The sequence below is a fragment of the Notamacropus eugenii genome, chromosome 7, assembly GCF_028372415.1.
Source record: "Notamacropus eugenii isolate mMacEug1 chromosome 7, mMacEug1.pri_v2, whole genome shotgun sequence".
Taxonomy (NCBI): Eukaryota; Metazoa; Chordata; class Mammalia; order Diprotodontia; family Macropodidae; genus Notamacropus; species Notamacropus eugenii.
In genome coordinates, this window is record NC_092878.1 from 15,165,381 (window position 1) to 15,188,216 (window position 22,836).

Below are 22,836 nucleotides of genomic sequence, written 5' to 3' on the forward strand. Positions count from 1 at the left end.
CTATATTCATTAGAAAAATAGATCTATAATTTTCTTTCTCTGTTTTAGCTCTTCCTGGTTTAGTTATCAGAATCATATTTGTATCATAAAAAGAATTTGATAGAAATCCTTCTTCCCCACATTTTCCAAATAGTCTAATTAGCGTTGGAATTAACTCTTCTTTAAATGTTTGATAAAATTAATTTGTAAATCCATCTGACCATGAAGATTTTTTCCTAGGGCTTGTTCATTGATGGCATATTCAATTTCGTTTTCTGAGATGGGGTTATTTAAGTATTCAACTTCCTCTTCTGTTAATCTGGGCAATTCATGTGTTTTTTTAATATTCACCTCATTAGATTGTTGAGTTTATGGACATATAGTTGGAGAAAATAATTTCTAATTATTGTTTTAATGTCTTCCTCATTAGATGTTAGTTCAACCTTTTCATTTTTAATATTGGTAATTTGGTTTTCTTCTTTCTTTGTTTTAATCAAATTGACCCAAGGTTGTTTAGTTTTATTGGTTTTTTTATGAAAAAAACTTTTAGTTTTATTTATTAGTTCAATACTTTTCTTAATTTCAATTTTATTAATCTCTCCTTTGATTTTCAGTATTTCTAATTTGGCATTTGTTGGGTGTGTAAGGGCAGTTCCATGTGGACAGTCTCGGGCAGGTAAAAGTGAGGACTTCTAAACCTTAGAGTTCTCATGAGGCCCCCCAGGGAACAGCTAGGAATTGAGGTGTGAGACCCGGGCTATCTCGTGCATCTCTGCCTCTTCTCCGTGGGATAGGTGCTGGGGAGAGCATCCCCGCCCTCGAGATTGGCCCGGGGTCTGAGCACACCTGTTGTTGACTAACAAAAGGCTGAGAGCATGCCTGGTATTCACGTGCAAACTATGCAGCGGGAGAGCTTAAGTAGGGTCAGGAAAGCCTGAAGGCGCTCTTAGCGCTGAGGGGCCCTTAGAGGACAGAAGGCCCCTCTTCCCTCTCTCCTCTCTTCTCTTTTCCCTCTCCCCTCTCCCTCTCCCGCTTCCATTCTCTTACTGTAAGATCTTTGCCTCCTTGGGAGATTACTCTCTCCTCAGGAAGAATTCCCCCTGCACATGTAGCCAAGACCCTGAATAAAGCCTAACCCTTGTTCAGCTCTGGAAAGTCTCTTCTCTCATACGTTTATCTGGTTTGGCCAGCCGAAGACCTGCAATAGGTAAGGTAAGACTTGGGTAGCCCTTAGGCCTCTAGACCTGACAGGCATTTACTTGGGGATTTTCAATTTGTTCTTTTTTCTAGCTTTTTTCAGCAGAATGCCCAATTTATTGAACCCTTCTTTCTCTATGTTATTTGTGCAGTCATTCAAAGGCACAAAATTTCCCCTAAGAAATGCCTTTGCAGTATCCCATAAGACTTGATAAGTCCTCTCGTTTTTGTCATTCTCTTGAATGATGTTATTGATTGTTTATGTGATTTTTGGCTAAACTCGCTGATTCTTTAGGATTAGATAATTTTGTTTCCAATTAAATTTTGGCTTATCTATCCATGGCCTTTGACTACATATAATTTTTATTGATTTATGATCTGAGAATTATGAATAAACTATCTCTGCCTTTCTGCACTGGATTGTGAGGTTTTTATGCCCTAACACATGGTCAGTTTTTGTATATGTGCAATGTACTGCTGAGAAGAAAAGGTATATTTCTTTCCATCTCCATTCAGTTTTCTCTAGACATCTATTATGTCTACCTTATCCAGAGTTTTATTCACCTCCTTAACTTCTTTCTTGTTTATTTTGAAGTTAGATTTACCAAGTTCAGGGAAAGGGAAATTGAGATGCCCCACTAGTATAGTTTTGCTGTCTATTTCTTCCTGTAACTCCTTCAGCTTCTCCTCTAAGAATTTCGTTGCTATACATTTTGGACTATAAATGTTTAGTAATGAAATTGCTTTGTTGTCTATGGTGCCTTTTAGCAGGATATATTTTCCTTCTTTATCTCTTTTGATTAGATTTATTTCTGTTTTTGCTTTGTCTGAGATTAAGATTGCTACACCTGTTGTTTTGGGGTTTTTTTTACATCAGATGAAGCACAATATATTCTGCTGCAACCTCTTACCTTTATCCTGTGCTTGTGCCCCAGTTTCAAATGTGTTTCTTGCAAACAACATATTGTTGAATTACATTTTTTTAATCCATTCTGCTATTTGTCTCTGTTTTATGGGAGAGTCCAACCCATTCACATTCACAGTTATGAGTACTATCTGTGCCTTTTCCTCCATCCTCTTCCCCCCACCCGCATTTATGCTTTTAGTTCTCACTTCTACTTTTATCTTCAGAATAGAGTTCTAATTTTTGACCACCATTTCCTTTAGTCTTCCCTCCCTTCTTTCTTCCCCCCTCCCTTTTACTCCTCTTTTGCCTTTACTACTTCTTGCCTACCTTTTAGACTGCCCTTCGTTTTCTTTCCCCTTCCCTTCCTACTGCCTATAGAGCTAGTTACATTTCTATACTTAACAGGCCCTGGGGCCAGACTACACACCCCTCTCACCCAGAAGAAAGAACTTTCTCATTGACCTTTGAAGCTGTCTTTGGCATTTGTGGGTTGAGAAATCTGGGAACTGCAGCTGTTACCCGAGATTCCATGTCCTGAAATCTAGTCCTGTTCTGTCTGTGTAGCATGGCCCAGCCTGGGCTGTGCTCTGCTCTGAACCTGGTGTGACAGTCCTTTCCTGTTGACCTTCTAAGCTTACTTGGAGTAGAAATCTTTTTCACTCTATCTTTTTGTGGCTTCTGCTGCTCTAGAATTTGTTTAGAATCATTTTCTACAGATACTTTATGGTTTATAAATGGACAGCTAGTGGAGGTCTGTCCTTCTGCTACACCATATTGTCTCTGCCCCCTTCTGTTGTTTTCACAGCTCATTCTGGGGGCCTACAAGTTTTCAGTGATTCTTAGGTAACATAATCCTGGGACAAGTCTGCTCACTATCCTCTTGACCAGATCTATGCAAGTTCCTAACCTAAGTATTGGTTTGTTGCATTGTGTGTGAACTAGTTTCAATACACTGTTGTTTGACTCAGTCTTTTGGAAGTTTATGTAGGTTGAGTGACTAAAATACTCCCTTTTTAAAATTGTTTTTATGCCCTGGATATTTCAATAAGGGTTAAAGGTTAGAACTGTCTACCTTCTATATTCTTAGGATCAGAGCCACAGAGCCAAGATTTTTGAAATTGTTCATTATTCCATATACATTTCATGCCTCTCCACCTGGAGAACAGGACTATTCCTTTATAGCCTGGTGCTGTGACCTGGAATTGTGTAATAAATAGCAGAGCTGCCAGCTGGCATCCATTCTTGCTCTCAGAATTGATTCTGGAACTTCTGTGATCTCTCTGTCCCAGTTGTTGTATCCTTGGTGTTTAACTTTGGCCCTCTTGCCATCTCTGGGGATTAAGAAACTCCCTAACCCTGCAACTTCCATTTCACTGCCTCCACTGCTGCCATACTGTATTCCTGGCCAGCCCCCCTCTAGCTTTTGCAGATTTCACTTTCTATGTTTTTAAGCTGACCTGGGCTGTAAAAATATAACTCACTGTGACTTTTTCTTGACTTTCCCAATCAGAGTACAGTTTGGAATGATTTTTAGGTCATTGTAGAGAAGTTGTTTTGGATGAGCTGAGAAAAAATGCTGATTATCATTGAGCCATCTTGATTCTGCATCCGTGTATTTTTATCTGCATATAATCTTTGCTTTTCTACAATGGTTAACAAATCTGCTATGTGATGTATTACCTCATTATGCAATTCACTTTACCATATGTGTGTTACATACTTTGTATTTACACATTGATTATGTATCTGGAATACATGGTCAAAGGACTATGACTATACTAAAAGTATTCTTCTTTTAATTGAAAAAAATTGTAACACCAGGGAAATATTTGACCTCCTACTATTTCTCTAACCGATGATAAAAGTGTTCCCTCTAACACTTGTTAGAAATAAGATCTTGAGTAAGTAAAAGTTATTTAAGCTCTCTGAGTCTTAATTTCCTCATCTTTAAAATGGTAATAAAACTACTTTAACTTGGTTTGAAATCAGTGTCTTACAGAAAGTGCTTAAAAATTGTAGTGCACTATAAAAATGGGAGCTGTTATGTAAAATTAAAATATCTACTGTGAAAAGAAGGGAGATATCAGCTTCCTTTCCAGATTATTTTATTTTGTCTTATGCAGAATTAACCACTTCTTTTGAGTAAAAAAAATGTCAATGCTTAAAATGTATAGAAGACAGAAAAGGAACCAAATGAAATTGAATATTTACTGGTTAGTACTGAGTCAGTGCAGTGAATAAAGAGGAACTTAAAGAAGAATTTTAAATTGGCGATTTCAAAAACATGTAAAGTATTTTTGAGATAGTATTAAGTGAAAATACTGCAATAAGTAGAATGCTGCATTTAGATTCAGGAAAATCTGGCTTCAAGTCCTGCCTCTGACCAGTTCATATAGTCTTATGATTCCTAAGCAAATCAGTTAAATTCTCAGTTCTATGGATAACTTTGAGACTTTTAAGTCACCAAAGAATTATTGACAGTTTATATTTTGCAGGAGGAGTTTTCTCTGTTCTCTCTCCCATTTGTGTCAAACCCAAATAGAATTGGATACCTGTGGAAGTATACTGAATTAGCAAAGCACAAATATTGTCCACGCTGTATTGTATTTTTATTTCATTAAATATTTTCCAATGGCATTTTAATCTGGTTCATGAGGGCATGAGTTTGATATCTCTGCTCTGTACCAATGAAACAAGTATTCTGAATATTTTTTTTTCATTGTGAACACTTGAGGAGGAGATGCTGATGGTTTGACTGTAGTTGAACTGCATGCCTATGAACTGGAAAAAATATGCCTGTAGTTAGAAGATAGCCAGTAATCAATAGCATCCAAACTGAATTCAAGGTAAAATAAACCAGTCAAGGGGACTTACTAGATGGTTCTTGAAAGCCTTCCTGCAAGATATATATAGGCCACAAAATTTTGGCTTATTAAATTTTCTTGGGCTATCTCCATAATGCTTAAGGCCATTCATATCTCTTTTTTATCATTTCTACCTCCTTTGTTTCCCATCTCACAAGATCAAAAGAACATACATGTCTGATCCTACCCATAGCAGAGCCATGGGCCTTAAATATTGTGATGAGAAATTCTATCCTCTTCATTTTTAACGCAGCTTTTCTTGATCATGATGGACATTAAACATTATGCAATGATTGAATGACCAAATGATTATTTACACTTTGACTATTCTAGTCCTCTTTACACTTTGATATCACCCTTCTTATCTGAAAAATATTAGAGCTTCAAACCATCCACCAAAATTTTCTAAGACAAAAAACATTGACCAAAAAAACAGAATAAAAATAAGAGGTGGGGGGATTTTCAATTTCTTTTAATTTGTGGCTTTAATGAGTCCTTGTCTGAGTTTCTTGGAGTCCTGGGACTCTGTGACAATGCTTCATGTCAAAGATCATTTAGGCAAGGAACTCTTATGAAAAGGAGCACACAATAGGGTGAAGTAGGATCAAATTATAAACCTTCCTTCTGCTTAGACATACTAATTGTGTGAACCTAGGCAAGTCCTCTAACTTCATGAAATTCAGCTTCCTCATTTGCATAAAAGGGGGATTGATCTAGATTGTCTTTAAGATCCTTTTTGTGTATACTATGGTCAACCTGACTGCCCTGTCATTTTTCATACAGGACGCTCTAAATTATGGACATTTTTATTGTCTGTTCCCACACACCTGGAACTTTTCCCTCCTCATTTCAACTTCCTACCTTCTTGAGTTATTTGAAGTATCAGCTAAAATCCTACCTTCTTTTACTAGAACACTTTCCCATTCCTCCTTAACCTTAAAGCCTTTGTTTCTGAAATTATCTCTAATATATCTTCTGTATACATTGTTGATGGTTTGAATGTTGTCTCAGTCACTACACTGTAAAGTTTGTGACAGTTGGGTCTTTTTTTGCTTTCTTTTGATGCCCAGTACTTAGCATAGCAACTGGCAGATAGGAGGCATTTAAGAAAAATTTATTGACAATATGACTTCCTAGGTATAAATTTATAATCTGTATCCCTTGTGGAATGTGCCCTCTCTTGAAATCACAAAGCAACCATGTCCCTGGAAAAATCAAAGAAGAATGTTTTAATAACTCCCACAGCAAGATGACTTCATCCCACAAACATTGTCCTATTGGTCACTGACAAATGTCGTTAGTTTTCTGAGTTTTAACCTGTTGCTGAATTGAAGATAAATAGATTAGGCTTTGTTGGTGGAAATGTGATTAATTTCAAAGAATGACTGGTTTGGAGTTTCCTTTTCTCTTTCCTGATGCTGTTCTTTTTGAGTCTGCTTCAGAACTGGTAGGTGAAAATAGATAAGACTGGCTCACATGAAAAATACAACTTGTGCACCATGATGGCAAATGTAAAAAAAGGGTGAAAGAAATGGTCTTGGCTTACAGTTGTACCAAAGGCCGAGAAGACTTTAATACTTATTAGAAGTCTCTCAGACACCTAAGATTTTTGTGTGACTTTTTACTTCAATGGTATTCAATCATTTCATGGTCTTGGAATCTACAATTGACTGAAGTCTTTGACTACTTTAGTCAAAATTATGGGCAAAATCAAGGGTTAACTTTTAATGCAGACAGAATACAGAAAAGATAAGAAATAGAAATCAACCTTAAGGGAATATTTTCGTGTCCAGGTATATATAATTTGCTTTATCATTCTTTAGTAGAAACTTCATTTATGACATCTAATATACTATGAAAATCCTTTTAATTAAATTTTCCAAACTGAAAAGGTAGGATTAGAAAACATATGATTTATTATATTTTGTAAACCATAATAGACAATATAAATTGTGCTCTTTTCTCTAGTTAACAAATGGGAAGACTTTTCTATTTTCTGACTTCTTTTGCTCTATCAGCCCAATAGTTAGTCATTTTAACTCTACATTATTCTCTGCTTTCAAATCCCTTCTCCTGTGTCCTTTTGCTGCTTCTCTCTTGAGGACAGAATTACGCCTTGTAACCTCTTACTCACAAAAGTTCTAGTGCAAGTTGGAGGAAATCCTACAACTGTGCTACCTGGGTACATCACAGATTGGTGTTACCCAATTTCCCCTAGGCCTTCACCACAGCAAAGCAGTTCTTTTATTCTTGTCTAATTGATGTCCTATCTCATCCTATGAAGAAGTTATTTTATGACTTATCTTCCCTTCTGAAGTGCACCCCCCAACAATTCACTACCTTTGATGACTCACCATCCAGATCATACCCTCTAAATGTAATTCTCCAACTCTCACTATCCTTCTTAAAATGTACTAACCAGAATTAGGCTCAGTGCTCCAGATGTTGTCTGACCAGGGAAGAGTACAGCAGAGGGTTATAGTGATAATCAAGAAGTCCCAGATTCAAATCTTGCTTCTCACACTTATCAGCTGTGTGACTCTGGGCAAATTATTTAACTTTTCTAATCCTCAATTTCATCATCTGTACAAGGAGAAGGTTAAACTAGATGGCCTCTAAAGGAAGACTATTTGTATTTGTTTCAAGAATAATGAGATGGTAAGTGAATTAAATTCAGCTTTATCGAATACTTATTATATGCCTACATTTTACCAGAAGTACAAACTTCAGTAAGACATAGAAAGTCATTACACTTAGAAAAATCTGAGCATTAGATGGCTAGTAGTTTGAGCTATACATTGTCTCTGATCTGCCTGTTCAGAGGAGAAGTGTGATATTTTGGAAAGTGTACTGACTCTTGAATTATGTAATTGATTTCAGGAGGCAGTGTGGGGGGGAGTGGTAGAAAAAATTGACCTTGATTTCTGAAAATATAGGTTTGAATATTATCTTTTACTCTAACTCTCTGCATGAGATTGGGCAGGTCACGACTTCCTAGACTTTTGTATGCTCTTCTCTATGATGAGGGCTTTGGGCTAGATGATTTTCAGGTACCTTTCAGCTCTAAAGCTAGGATATTGTAATTTCACACATACCTCATCATTTATTAATTTGCAAGTTAACTTCAGTTTAATTTTGGCTCAGATTAAGACACGGCAAATATAATGATTTACTCAAGGTACCATGGTCAAATTTGGGCATCATCCATTATTATCTGATCTAATGAAATCAGATGCTTTTATGGATTTAAAATTGATATATCAATTTCATTTGAATTACTATTTTATTGTTAGAGATTTCTGTTACAGAAAAGTATTTTGTATAGAAACTTCAGATAATCAAAAAGATTAAAAACCTCTATGCTTCCCATGGATTCTTTTTTAACTCTTCCAATTCTAAAGATTTTTATTATTTTGGTTTTTTTGTTGAGTGTCTGGGTAACTATTACCAAACTGCTGAATCAATACTTGGAAACTGATTGGCTATGTGAAATTAGGGAGAGTGACGAAAATGTCAAGACTGTCAACCTCACACACTGGAAAGATAGTGCTTCTTTGACAAAAATGAAAGTTTGGAAAGGGGCTATAAATTTGAGACTCATTAAGTTTAAGATGTCTTCAAAATATCTGGTTTGACATATTCAATTGGTAATAGGAAACTGAAGGTCAGGAGAGAGACTAAGGCTGAGTATGTAAATCTAGGTATGAAAACTTTTGAGGTTTCTGAGTGGGTAGTGGAGAAGAAAAGAGGGCCCAGTACATAACCATAGGAATAGTCACAGTTTGGGGGTATAATAAGGATGATGAGATATCAAAGAATACTTAGAAGAAGCAGACTTGTGAACCAGGAAAATGATTAAAATGAGTAAAATGAGTAACATGGAAACCCAGAAACAAGAGTATACATGAGGAGATGGAATTTAGCAAGGTCAAATGCAGTGGATACACTGTGACAGAGGAGGAAACAAAAAAAGAACTTTAAATTGCATAATTGAGATATCACTGCCAATTTTAGAATAGTTTCAGTTGAGTGGTGAAAATGAACATCAGATTACAAAGGGTAAAGGAGTTAGAGGAGAGATTATGTAGAAACAGTGAATGTAGAAAATTGTGGCTAAGAAAGGGAGAAGGGATATAAAGTGATAGCTTGAAGGAATGATATGGTCTAGAGAAGGTATTTTAAGAATAGGAGAGACTTAGGAATATTTGAAAGCAAGAAGCAGGGAGACAGCTGATAGGAAGAGGTTGAAGATTCAAAAACAAGGAGATCTCCCTGGGATCAAGTGTAAATATAGAGGGACATGATCTTCGAAAAGAGAAGGCCTACCTCTTCATCAAAAACTAGAGGAAAGAGAAAAGAGTAGGGTATTTGAAATGACAAGAATAGGAGAAGAACGAGCTAATGTCAAATCGTCTCATTTATTTATTCACTGAAGTAGAAATTAAAGTCCTCACTGAAACAGGGTGGGCTGTGTGGGGGCTTCAGGAGGGAAGATAAGATTGGATATACTTTCTTCAGGAAATGAGATAGGGTTTTAATTAGAGAAGAATAAAAGGACTGCTTTGCTGTAGCACAGGTCCAGGTGACACTGAACAACATGAATTTGTGATGTCCCAAGGCAGCACAGTTGTAAGATTTCCTCCAACTTTGTTCAGAATTTTATGAGTGAGTGGAGGAGGCAGGTAGTGGACATGATGCAGTGCTGCCTTTAAACAAGAGAAGAGCAGAAATAGGAAACAGGGCATGGGATGCAAGAGCAGAGACAAGTGCAGAGTTGAAATGTCTGACTTCTGGGTTGCGGTTAAAGGAGGAAAGGGAAGTCAGAATAAGTGTGATGGCTCAGGAAAGCATTGAGGGGTAGAAGGAAAGGAAATTCAAGTGAGGTCAAAGAGAAGGTGCGGAAGGAGTGAAGTACAGAAAGAAGGAAAATGATGAGACATGGTAAGAAAATGGAATGTCAGAGTTCCTAATTAGGGAAGTGGAGCTCTTGTGGGTAATGACAAGATATACTGTGTGATCATCCCTAAGTGTCAGTGAGGTAAGGTGAACAGTGTATGGGGCTTAAAAAAATTGGGGAAATTAGAGAATCAGAGGGAGCATCTACATGAATATTAAAGTCTCTTAGTATAAGGGAAAGAGTTGGGAGAAGAGAGGAGGATGGTGGACCCTGGTCACTTTGAGAAAGGAGAGAGAATGGTGTGAGCTTCAGGATACAACAGCTATCTTAACTTTCATTGGGTAGAAGATTTTAATTGTCTAATTTTTAAAGAAGGAATGATTAATGAGTGAAGGAAGCAAAAGGGGAGTCTAGCAGTGACAATGGGGAATAAGAGGCATTCCAATTCCTCCTCCAGTATGAGTATGATGTGAGGAATTGTAGGGAAGAATGTAAAAGTGGTGCTGATGAAGATCGCCAGGCATATCAGAGGTGTGACAAGTCTCCATAAGAGAGAATACATGGAAAGAAAAAGAGAAAGAAAATGTGGAAATGAAAGAGGTGCAGGTTGAAGGGCAGTTTGTTTTCTTTGAAACTGGAATTTCAGAAGGCACAGAGGAAGGGATGGGCAGGTTGAATTAGGGTATGGTTGGGGTTTGGTTGAGGAGAATAGGGATGAGAGTACATAAGGAGAGACTAGGGGCCTGTTTTCTCCCAAATAGTTAATTATTAGAGGAACAGGGAGAAAAATGATATACTCCTATCATGGTGCTGAAGTTGCTAATATTGCCAGACACTTAAGAACTCTTGTGAGGAGGGGCAGAGCCAAGATGGTGAAGTAGAAAGACACACATATGCAGGCTGTCCCCAGACAGCCCATAAAATACCTGCAGAGTGGGACTCTCAACAAATTCTGGAGCAGCAGAAGTTGAGAATAACAGAGTGGAAGAGATTTCCAGCCCAAGGTGACCTGAAAGGCCTACGGGAAACCTCTATTGCACCAGATGCAGAGCAGAGCCCAGCCCAGCCTTGGTTGCACAACTCTGCATTGCTCTTGGAGGAGGACATCTCAAGGGCAGAATCTCCAGTTGCAGAATCCCCAGTCTCAGAATCCCCAGTTGCAGAATCCCCAGTTGCAGCAGCAGCAGCAGCACGTTCCCAGATCCCTCAACTCACAAGCAACAAAAGTCAGTGACAGCTGGGAAGGGAGAAGGGCCTTCCCATAGCTCTGGTCTTAGGCAGCGGCCATGGAGGCCACATAAGGCAGGAAGCAGTTCCCACAGCAGCCTGCATCCATTGTTGGATCGTAAAACCCCTAGGATCACTGAGCAGCCCATTCTTACCTCAGCCCTGTGTAGAGGCCCTGAGGGAGCTGATCTTTATCTCACACTGAATGGCAGCATAACTGGAGGCCAGGTGCTGTGGAGAGGAAACTGATAAGATTCTGTGCACAAAAGTCTCTTCCTGCTCCCAGGTCAGTATATGTGCTTGATTGTCCCTCCTAGAAGGATATGAGATACTACAGATTCCCAGAGTATACCCAACTCTTGAGAAAGGATCCAAAAGTCAAGTAAATGGTTGGGAAAATTCCCAAGAAAGGGAAAGAAAATAAGATTATAGAAGGTAACTTTCTTGGTGAACAGATATCTTCTCCCATCCTTTCAGATGAGGAAGAACAATGCTTACCATTAGGGAAACACATAAAATTCAAGGCTTCTGTATCCCAAACATCCAAAATAAATATTCAATGGGCTTATGCCATGGAAGAACTCAAAAACGATTTTGAAAATCAAGTAAGAGAGGTGGAGGAAAAATTGGAAAGGGAAATGAGAGAGATGCAAGAAAAGCATGAAAAGTGAGTCAACACCTTGCTAAAGTAGACCCAAAAAATGCTGAAGAAAATAGCACCTTTAAAAACAGGCTAACTCAATTGGCAAAAGAGGTTCAAAAAGCCAATGAGGAGAAGAATGCTTTAAAAAGCAGAGCTAGCCAAATGGAAAAGGAAGTTCAAAAGCTCACTGAAGAAAATAGTTCTTTCAAAATTAGAATAGAACAGATGGAGGCTAATGACTTTATGAGGAACCAAGAAATCACAAAACAAAACAAAATGAATTAAAAAGTGGAAGATAATGTGAAATATCTTAGTGGAAAAACAACTGACCTGGAAAATAGATCTAGGAGAGACAATTTAAAAATTTTGCGACTACCTGAAATCCATGATCAAAAAAAGAGCCTAGACATCATCTTTCATGAAATTATCAAGGAAAACTTTCCTGATATTCTAAAACTAGAGGGCAAAATAAATATTGAAAGAATCCCACCAATCACCTCTTGAAAGAGATCCAAAAAAAAAAAAAAAAACCAACTCTTAGGAACATTGTGGCCAAATTCCAGAGTTCCCAGGTCAAGGAGAAAATACTGCAAGCAGCTAGAAAGAAACAATTCAAGTATTGTGGAAATACAATCAAGACAACACAAGATCTAGCAGCTTCTACATTAAGAGATCGAAGGGCGTGCAATATGATGTTCCAGAAATCAAAGGAACTAGGACTAAAACCAAAAATCATCTATCTAGCAAAACTGAGTATAATACTTCAGGGGAAAAATTATCTTTCAATGAAATAGAGGACTTTCAAGCATTCTTCATGAAAAGACCAGAGCTAAAAAGAAAATTTGACTTTCAAACACAAGAATCAAGAGAAATATGAAAAGGTAAACAGCAAAGAGAAATCATAAGGGACTTACTAAAGTTGAACTGTTTACATTCCTACATGGAAAGACAATATTTGTAACTCTTCAAACTTTTTCAGTATCTAGGTAGTTGGTGGGATTACACACACACACACACACACACACACACACACACACACGAGAGAGAGAGAGAGATAGACAGACAGAGAGACAGAGACAGAGAGACAGAGAGCACAGGCTGAATTGAATTGTATGGGATCATATCTTTAAAAAATGAAATTAAGGGGTGAGAGAGAAATATATTGGAAAAAGAAAGGGAGAAATGGAATGGGGCAAATTATCTCTCATAAAAGAGGCAAGTGAAAGACTATTCAGTAGAGGGGAAAAGCAGGGAGATGAGAGAAAAAACATGAAGCTTACTCTCATCACATTCGACTAAAGGAAGGAATAAAATCCACACTCATTTTGGTATGAAAACCTATCTTACAATACAGAAAAGTAGGGGAGAAAGGGATAAGCAGGGGAGGGGATGATGGAAGGGAGGGCAATGAGAAGAGAGAGCAATTAGAAGTCAACAATCTTGGGGAGGGACAGGGTCAAAAGAGAGAATAGAAGCAATGGGGGGGCAGGATAGGATGGAGGGAAATATAGTTAGTCTTACACAACACGACTATTATGGAAGTCATTTGCAAAACTACACAGATATGGACTATATTTAATTGCTTGCCTTCCCAAAGGGGATGGGAGGGGAGGGAGGGAGGAAGAGAAGTTGGAAATCTAAGTTTTAGGAACAACTGTTGAGTATTATTCTTGCATACAACTAGGAAACGAGGGGTACAGGTAATGGGGTACAGAAAGTTATCTTGCCCAACAGGACCAAAGAGAAGATGGAGATAAGGGAAGGGAGGCATGTAAGAAGGGACGGAAGATTGGTGATAGGGGTAATTAGAATGCTCAGCATTTTGCAGTGGGGGGGGTAGGAGAAATGGGGAGAAAATTTGGAAGCCTAAATTTTGTGGAAATAAATGTTAAAAACTTAAATAAATAAATTTATAAATAAAAAAAAACATGCACACAAGTAATAAAGAATTGTCATATATTGCAAAGCCTACCTAGTCTGTTATTGAAATAAAAGCATATATATGTCTCTTAAAAAAAAAAAAAAGAACTCTTGTGAGGTTGTTGCTGTGCCTGTGCGCTGTTACTGTGGAGACACTACTGGCTACTTTGCCTCTTCCTGCTCTTTCCTATTTGTTCTCACTACAAGTTTTGGGTCAGCTGTGTCATCCTTTTAACCTGTCTACTCCAGGTACTAAAGGTGACTGCAATGCTTATAATGAATGTCTGGACTAGACATCTTTCTGTGTCTTCTCACCCCTCTCTCTTGACTTTATACTTGAGGAGTATAGGAAAGTAGTGTCTCAGTTATCTTCATTATTTGCCTCTCTCCAGTGCAGTACCCTTGGGAGTATTCAGTGGCTGTGGTGGTAACTGAAACAACTGCCAATTCTTGGCCCCCTCTTCAACCTTCTTTACACCTGATACTGAGAGATTTTCGCTAACGGGGGAAGCAAACCTTAGCTGCAGAAGAAGAGTTTCAGATACCATCTAGCTGATCATTCATCTATAGCACAAAGCAGAAGGAGCTGGCTTTAGCAGGCATTGATTCTCTTAAAAGTATTCTACTGAAGCAGCATGGAGTGGTGACTTGCACTCCAATGTGCCTGCCAACTGCCATGTTTAAATACTTCTTTTTTATTTCCATTCCCTTATCTTCCCCCTTCCTCTTTACCCCTCCTGCTCCTCATTCTTCTGTATCCTGTGACTATTTTTCTATTTCTTTGGGAGCTTATTTGCTTTTCCCTGGTGCTTATTTTCTGAATGAACCACAATAAATTCATCAACAATAAAGGAGAAATGCTGTTGTGCTTTAGTTTCACCAATGTGAAATGTGTTTTATATTGTTTTTAATTAGGTACAAATGAACAAACCGAAATGCAATTTAAAACAAAAATCATTAACATGAAAAACTTGTTTATTGTTCTCCACTAAATTTAGACAATATCTGGAAATGTGATGACTTCCTCCTGGGATGTGAAGGTCCTTCAGTGCTTGTGAGAGAAAAGCTAATAATTTATGTAGATTAAAGTCTTTAACTCAAGGTTATCATTCCCATGACAAAATTATTTATTTATCTCTAGTTCCTTTTCTATGGAGAGCGAAATCTGAAATATGAGATTGTAATTCCCATGCCAACATTACTTATTTATCTCTGGTTTCTTTTCTACAGCCTTTTGCCTGTGCCCTGAGACAATGGATGCAGGAAATAAATCTACTGTATCTGAATTTGTGCTGTTGGGACTCTCCAGTTCCTGGGACCTCCAACTGTTCTTCTTCATGGTGTTTTCTTTGTTTTATGTGGCAACAATGGTGGGCAACTGCCTCATACTTATCACGGTCATTGCTGATTCCCACCTTCATTCTCCCATGTATTTTTTGCTGACTAACCTCTCTGTTATTGATATGTCTCTAGCTTCTTTTGCTACCCCCAAGATGATTACAGACTATCTCACTGGACATAAAACTATCTCATTTGATGGCTGCATCTCCCAGATTTTTTTCTTGCATCTCTTTACTGGCACTGAGATTATCCTGCTAATGACTATGTCTTTTGATAGATATATTGCCATATGCAAACCCCTTCGCTATGCAGTCATTATAAGTCCCCGGGTGTGTATTATGTTTGTAGTGACTTCCTGGGTGGTGGGTATCATGCATTCAATGAGCCAGGTGATATTTGCCCTTTACTTGCCTTTCTGTGGCCCCAATAAAGTAGACAGCTTTTTCTGTGACCTTCCAGTGGTATTCCAGTTAGCCTGTGTAGATACCTATGTACTAGGACTCTTCATGATCTCCACAAGTGGCATCATTGCTCTATCCTGCTTTATCCTCTTATTTAACTCCTACATAATTGTTCTAGTAACAATCAAACACCATTCCTCTGGGGGGTCCTCCAAAGCACTTTCCACCTGCACTGCTCATTTTATCGTGGTCTTCATGTTCTTTGGGCCATGTATCTTCATCTACATGTGGCCTTTAAGCAGTTTCCTGGTGGACAAGGTCCTCTCTGTGTTTTACACTATATTCACCCCTATCCTAAATCCAATCATCTACACACTGAGGAACCAGGAGGTGAAGACAGCAATGAGAAAACTGAAAAACAGATATCTGAATTCTGACAAGATAGCACAGTCACCTCATTACTCCTAATTAGTTAAAATTAAGCCACTTCTGGACACCCTAAGTAATCACAATCACATATTTTCTGTATTATTATTGTTCAAATGGTTATTGCCAAATCACTTGTGAGGAGATACTGTAATTGTTTATAAATGTCTCTATGTTCACAATGAGAGTTTGCTTTAAAAAGGAAACCTTTTTGGCCTCTTTAAATACATAAAAGAGTTTTGGGTAGAAGAAAAGTGAAAATATACCATGTATTTACACTGCTTGCTTCAGTAAAGTTATTGAATTTTAATTACTTATTGATTACAGAGGAAAGGTAAAAAAGAGGGAGAACTATAGCACCCTAGTCTGACTATACCACACCAGTAATTTATTCTGCTTTTCTCTGTCTGCAAAACATTTATTAAATGCCTACTACATACGTGGGACCACACCAAGGATTCGGGATATAAAGATAGAAAATCCCGAGAGGTGTCTCTTGGGTAGATAAAATTAGAGTTGTAGCCCCAGGACATGTGTGCTGGTGAGAAAGTAGAGCACTCTGGGGTGAAAACCAGGTATCTAGAGGGTTTAGTTGGGTCTCAGGGAATTAGCTGACTGGGGGAAAGGAACTGCCCTCCTTTCTTGCTAGTGACACAACAAACCTGATATTATTCAGTCAACCAACATTTATTAAGCACCTAATATGTGTCAATTAGTTAGCTCATATATTCCGTCATTTCTTAAGGTGGGAACACATCTTCTCTATTTTATTCACAGAACTGTATGGCTTCTCTGGGTATTTGTATTAATTATTTTGTGGCAGGTCCTTTTGTCTTTATTTTTTAAAATATTGATTGATTGTTAAATACTACAATTACTGTTTAACTTTCTTTTTGAATTGCTTTCATAAATATGAACTGAGAGATCCTAAGTATAAAATGTCTTGGCTTAGTGATCTACCTAGGATGTCTCTGGTCCCCAGCTTCGTGTTCTACCAGGTCTCAAAATGAATTATACATACAGTCGGAAGAGCTAAATTGCAATCCAACTTCTGATACTTTCTATGTAAATTATGAAGCCTGGTTTTCAATCTTTATAATGAGTAAATACTACCTGTTCCTTAAAAATATTGTCGGTGATTATCAAATGAGATACGAAAAAGATTTGTGAATTGTAAGTCAAGTTAGGGATACATGTTATTAGTTCATTTCTTTTTTTCCTGCTCTGACTGTTAAGGAAACAAGAAAGAAAAAGCCAAATGTCTTTGGAAGGCCAGGTAGAGTAAGAAAGAAAACATCTTGGAAGAAATCAGAAGTTTGTTAGCACATTCTGTGTGTTTATAACCCAGAGATGAGGCTTGTAAGGGTTATTTCTGTTAAGGCTGAGTGACTAAAGTGATTTGAAAGTTTCTCATACCAAATTACTTTTAATAACCATAGTATGTTAGTGGTATAAAGTGTCTTGTAAAATACCAAATTAAATCCATTTATTTTATGGGTTAAAAAGACTAAGGCCTAGAGAGGTTAAGTGATGTAATTAGTAAGGATCTAAATCACAATTTGGAGCCTCACCTTGTCCTATAAACCAAGGTGTTTTGCTTTTTTTTTTAGCTACTCCATATTATCCTTTTGGAAAGGTAAACCGATATTAAAGCAATATTTAATAAAGAGATGTAACAATGAGTTAAGCTAATGAAAAATAGGACTTGATTTTTACCTTGTATTTATTTCTTTATATTTAATTTTAATCAGCATTTTTTTAGTGTCGATATTTGTATACGCATAATTAGTATGGAATGAAATAATCATTGTGTTGGTTTTACAGGCATTTTATTTGTTATTACAAAAACAGACATATAAGTGGAATATTGTGTTTTGTTTTGTTGTTTTAATTCTAAGACCTCAGGTATTTACGTAATGCAATGGGCCTAAGGTACCTAAAGTACTATTGAATCTGGTGAATGTTACCAGATTATAAACCTTAAATTCAAAATTTCAGATAGGAATAGTTAATTTTGGTGAGGGACAGGTAACATAACATTGATACTTGTTGGATTAAGTTTGAAGGTTATTTCTTAGATGACAGAATGAAGAAATGCCATTTTTGCTTGTTTATTTGTTTGTTAAGGTCAAATTTGTCATGATTGATGACTCCTAAATATACCCGAAGAAAAACAGTTCTGGTGTAAGTACAGAATTCTACAGCATTTACTGCAATTTCTAGAAGGCTGTCTCCTGAGTTTGATGCTGCTATTGGTGCAACAAGGAGCTGCCCAGATGAAGTTTATTTAGGGGAAACTTGAAGGCAATTCACTACAAACTCAGGCATAAAAGACCACATATGTCTGTGAGGTTCTGGGTATGGCAAATTGTCTGAAATTCTTTGTTAAATGCATGCTTTTTCCATCTTCTAGATCTTCTGTTTACCTCTTATCATGTTTATTTACCTTTCCTTTACATTTGTGTTGTTCTCTTTCCAACAAAGCTTCTGATCCAGACCCTACTTTCCTTCTCTGGTTCTATCTGCTATTTGGTAATTCATACCTACACTAATTGAACCCTGGCCCCGAATTGCCAAATTGTCTGTTTTGAACCCTATCTGAGAAGGACCTTTTGAGCACAGACCTCCACTATTACCCAGATAAAGAAGCCACATTCTTCATCGTTACAGCACATGACTCCTCCATCCCTCTCCAAGCCCAGGAGCAGTATCGCAGTAACTTTACACTATAAATTCAAGTTAATAGTCATGCTTTGGAGCCACTCAGCAGATGTAGACAAGAAGGCTTCTCAGTTTCATTCATTACTAGGGATGAATGGAAGTGAATGCTTTGATTTTTTTTCGCAAGCCAAATGTTTATGGCAGGGAGGCAATTATGTCTTTTCATTAGTGGAGTTAAAGACCAAAAAAGACTCTAAACTTTGTGTATAAGATATTGCAATCTAAAGGCAATAGCATCATCTGATGCAAAGAGAGGGAACCAGAAACCATAGTAGCAACTAGAATGAAATTTAAGCATTTGATTAAATTGTAATGTTGTGATATAGATAAATATATAGGTAGATTCTACAATAAAAAAAAAAAAACTTGGGCTCAGATCTTGATTCTGTGGTTTATGGTCATATATACCTTTGAATAACTTAACTTCTTAATTTTGTTGGGACATATTTAATCTTTCTTCTTAACTTGTTTGGCTGAAAACATTTAATGACTCTCAGCCTCCACTTCCTAATCTATAAAATGAAGGGTCTAGACAGGATGATTTCTAAGGTTCCTTCCAGTTTTAAGTTCTTTTTCCTAATTCTGAAATAAGGATTAAGATTTTAAAAAAATGAATAAACCATTTGAATAGTGAATCTCACACCTTTTTTCAAGGTTGAAATTAATTTTTCAACTTAACTTTGTCCTTAGCTGTCTGGGTAAATATGGTAAGAATTAAACAACTAATAAGTGTTTTTAAACTTTTAAATTACTGCTTTCTTAGTGACTGTTTATTAGAGAGATTCTTATCTAGTTAAGAAATAGTTTTGAAGGTCACCTGAATTATGTTGTTATGGCTATGGATATAATCTTGTATAAGGCTGGGGATTTTTCCCCATGACGACCTTTTCTATATCTACTTAGGGAGTAGGGAAGCCTGTTGTAAAGGAAGAATTTTCACTTGGAGGAAAGAATTGTCAACACTCATTTCTTCCTTCAAATTTGGCACCACCCTACCTAAGCAGCAACACTGTTTCTATGCTACGCTGCCAAATATCACAGTCCACAAGAGCTGTGCATTTTCAGTAACTGTTGTAAAAATGTGCTTTGGAACGGGAATAATTACTCATTTCAACAGTGTTGTACTTTTTCCTGAAAAAGTAATTTAAATTTAAAGCACATTATTGCTGTAGTCAACGTGGTATTCTCTTTCATCCAGCTGTAGGATCACTTACAAAAGAAAAAGAAAGCTCATCTTCCCATGCCCCAGGCAGGCACACACTTAGAGGCCCCTACTGTGAGATGGAGTAAAAAATAGCCTTCAATCTTTTTTTAAAATATGTTTTATGAAAGCAGGCAAGGTAAGCCATCTGTCTTATTGGACTTTGGAACCTTTATTTTAGAGGAACTACAAATGTTGCAACTTCTGTAAAATAACAGAAAAAAAATTCCTGGAAAAAATACTCATTTCAAATGTTAGACACACTATTGAAATGCTCAACCAATATTAATAATTTGTTCTTCAGTAGAAAATACACTATCATAGCAAATGCCCCCGAATTGTTTCACCTTATTATTACAACTCTCAAAAACCAAACATTTAGAAAAATCAGCAAATGTTTGTTTATGTATGGGTAGACCTTATTCACCATATGCACCTTTGTCCTCTACTAATTATTTAAATAGACCCTACAGTTGTTTGTATAAGTTACAGCAGATAGAATCTGACAGATAGTAAAACTAAGATTAAGCACAATATTGCCAAAAAACCTACTACTGGTACATGTGCTTACTGTTGGTATACTGTTTGATAAACATCTAATAAAAGCCTTTTGAGGCCCTGAATGGGAAAAAAAAAATATGTTTTAGGGTTGCCTAATCCTCACCCTTTCATCTGTCTACAAATAAAAATAATCTTACACGGTCACAACATTCTATACATTTTCTATTTTTAAAAATGAAACTTCAACTGTGGCAAACAAAGACCATGTGGTGTCATGAAATGATCAGTGACCTTGAGTTTGAATCCCTTTGCACATTCTGCAACATGTCTGAATGACCTTGGGCAAATCACATAACCACTGTGGACCAATTTGTTCATCTGTAGGGGGTGTTGTGTCTCCAATGTCCCCTCTTTCTCTAGATCTATGTTGCCATGATCTCATAAGACTAGGCATTTATGGAATGCAGGCCAGATGTGATGGAATAACTTGGGTCAATCATTACCCTTTGCAATTCCCCTGGAGGCTAGCCTAACTGGCTTAGCCTTCTGCTCATTTTCTATGCATATCTATGCACATGGGTTATGTTTTACATATGTTAACACATTTACGTGATTACAAATCCTGGAAGTTCTAAGTCTGCAGATTTTTCAGCAGTATATCTTCACAAAACTTGCTTCAGTTGCTGGGCATCCCTCTCTGTTAATTTAGAGCTTCATTCCTAGACTAAAGAAAGGGAAAGGAGGCTAAGTGGGATGCTGTGAAATTGAACAGAGTTCCTTCTTCAGTAGAGGGATTATATTTGTAAAAAATGATAACTACTTTTCATGGTGATGGCATGTGGTTCACCAGCTCTTCCCTTCTGAAACAAAACAAAACAAAATTGATCACAGAGAGAAAGGAGATAGTTGGATGTGAGAGAGTAAAGTAGATGATTCTAGGAGTAGCCTAAAATGCTATTGAAAACCTGTCTAAAAGCAGTTTCTCCACACACCCCCATCAGTCAATTTGCCACATGGGTTATTTGTTCTTTGTCCTTTTTTTTTTTTTTACTTTAAGATTTCCCCAACCCTTGAATGCTATACTCATGGGCTGAGAAGAATATGATGATGGACAAGGTGTAACTAAAATTTCAAATAAATAAAAATTGAATAGTAATTATGTGTATTGCTGTGCTTAATCTTACATAGGAATTACAACAACAAAATTCCTGCTTTATAGGAACATTCAATACAAATGTCAATCCTCATGTAAACTATTGCAATAAGGATTTAGAGCTAAATGATTGTTGAGCACTATACCAATATATAAATTGACTTGTTCGCTAGGACTTTTCCTTTTCTATCTGTGTCAAGCCAGTCACATCTATTTCTAAATCAATTTGTCACATGGGTTATTTGTTCTTTCTTTCCTTTAAGACAGATTTCAGAAGGTAGTTCCTATACCATATGAATTTAAGCCAGTTTCCTGCTGTGTTAATCTTTAAAACAAAAATAAAACTTGAAAATGTCAGTTTATTAATCTATAATAAGAGATATATAGCAGGGAAGGTAACTAATGTTAGTCATTTGCACATGGCACTTCCTGCCAGTAGGCAAGTCAGTTTAAGAGGTCAAGCTACATATTGAAAAATTGATTGATGAACATAGGGTTGGACCAAATAAGTTCTTAAGGAATATTTCCACCCTGTTAGAGCAGGTAATTGAGGTAGCATGGCATAGAAAAGAGGGACAGCCTTGGAATCAAGACCTAAATTCAAATCCTGTTCTAATAGACATGAGTGGTATCATCATTGTAATGTGAAAGTCATTTAATCTTACGAATATCAGTTATGGAAGAGTTCCCCACCTGCATTTGTGTAAGGAACTTTCAAATATAATTTTCCCCACAGGTTTTTTTCAGTTCTCTGCTTCCTTTTTGCTAATCTTTCTGTTGTATTTATTTAGCTCTTGAAGAAGAAAATTAAAATGTCATAGTGTTATTTTGTTATTGTGTCTTTTCATTATCCATATAGCTTTTTGTTTATGGATACAGATGCCATGCTACTTGGTGCATATATAATTAATTATAACATTTCTCCATTATTAAATATGAACATGGAATTGTAAAGAGAATCCATATGAATAACTTTATTAAAGAAATGTAAGACTAAAAATAATACTTTAGTCTTAGAGAGAGTAGGAGATAACCAATGAGCAGTATTCATTCTTCCTTGGTATCTTTGATATTTCAAGAAAATGAAAGTTCTGTATAGGATTGTATAGACAACGATCCAACAGGTTAGACAAACATAGATGGGCTACATTTGAATGGTTGGAGGAAATATCTGAGACCACAAATCCATTAAAATATTGTTTCATTGTCTGTCACACCTTTGTTGTTCAATCATATCCAACTCTTCAGGAGCGTGTGGACCACATACTCGGCAAGAAACGAGAGTGGTTTGGCCAGTGAATTAAGAGAAACAGAAGTTAAGTGACTTGCCCTGGGTCATACCATAAGTACCTGACTCCAGATTTGCACTCCTTTTCCTTACTCCAGGTCTAGTACTCTATCAATTGATCCGCCTCACTGCCTCCTTGGCAAATAAAGGTTAAGTGTCTTCACACAAAA

At 36.9% G+C, this 22,836-nt stretch overlaps 1 protein-coding gene across 1 annotated transcript; it reads left to right on the top strand.

Annotated features, from left to right (window-relative positions):
* The first annotated feature begins 14,875 nt into the window (after positions 1-14,875).
* Positions 14,876-16,088, top strand: LOC140513228 (olfactory receptor 4K2). Its single transcript, XM_072622710.1, has one exon. The coding sequence runs from the start codon at positions 14,888-14,890 to the stop codon at positions 15,842-15,844; it is 957 nt and encodes a 318-aa protein (XP_072478811.1). The 5' UTR covers positions 14,876-14,887; the 3' UTR covers positions 15,845-16,088.
* Positions 16,089-22,836: the final 6,748 nt, after the last annotated feature.

Bases quoted from the DNA above. Each gene is read 5' to 3' on its own strand.
- LOC140513228 (XM_072622710.1), top strand. From the start codon at position 14,888: ATGGATGCAGGAAATAAATCTACTGTATCTGAATTTGTGCTGTTGGGA.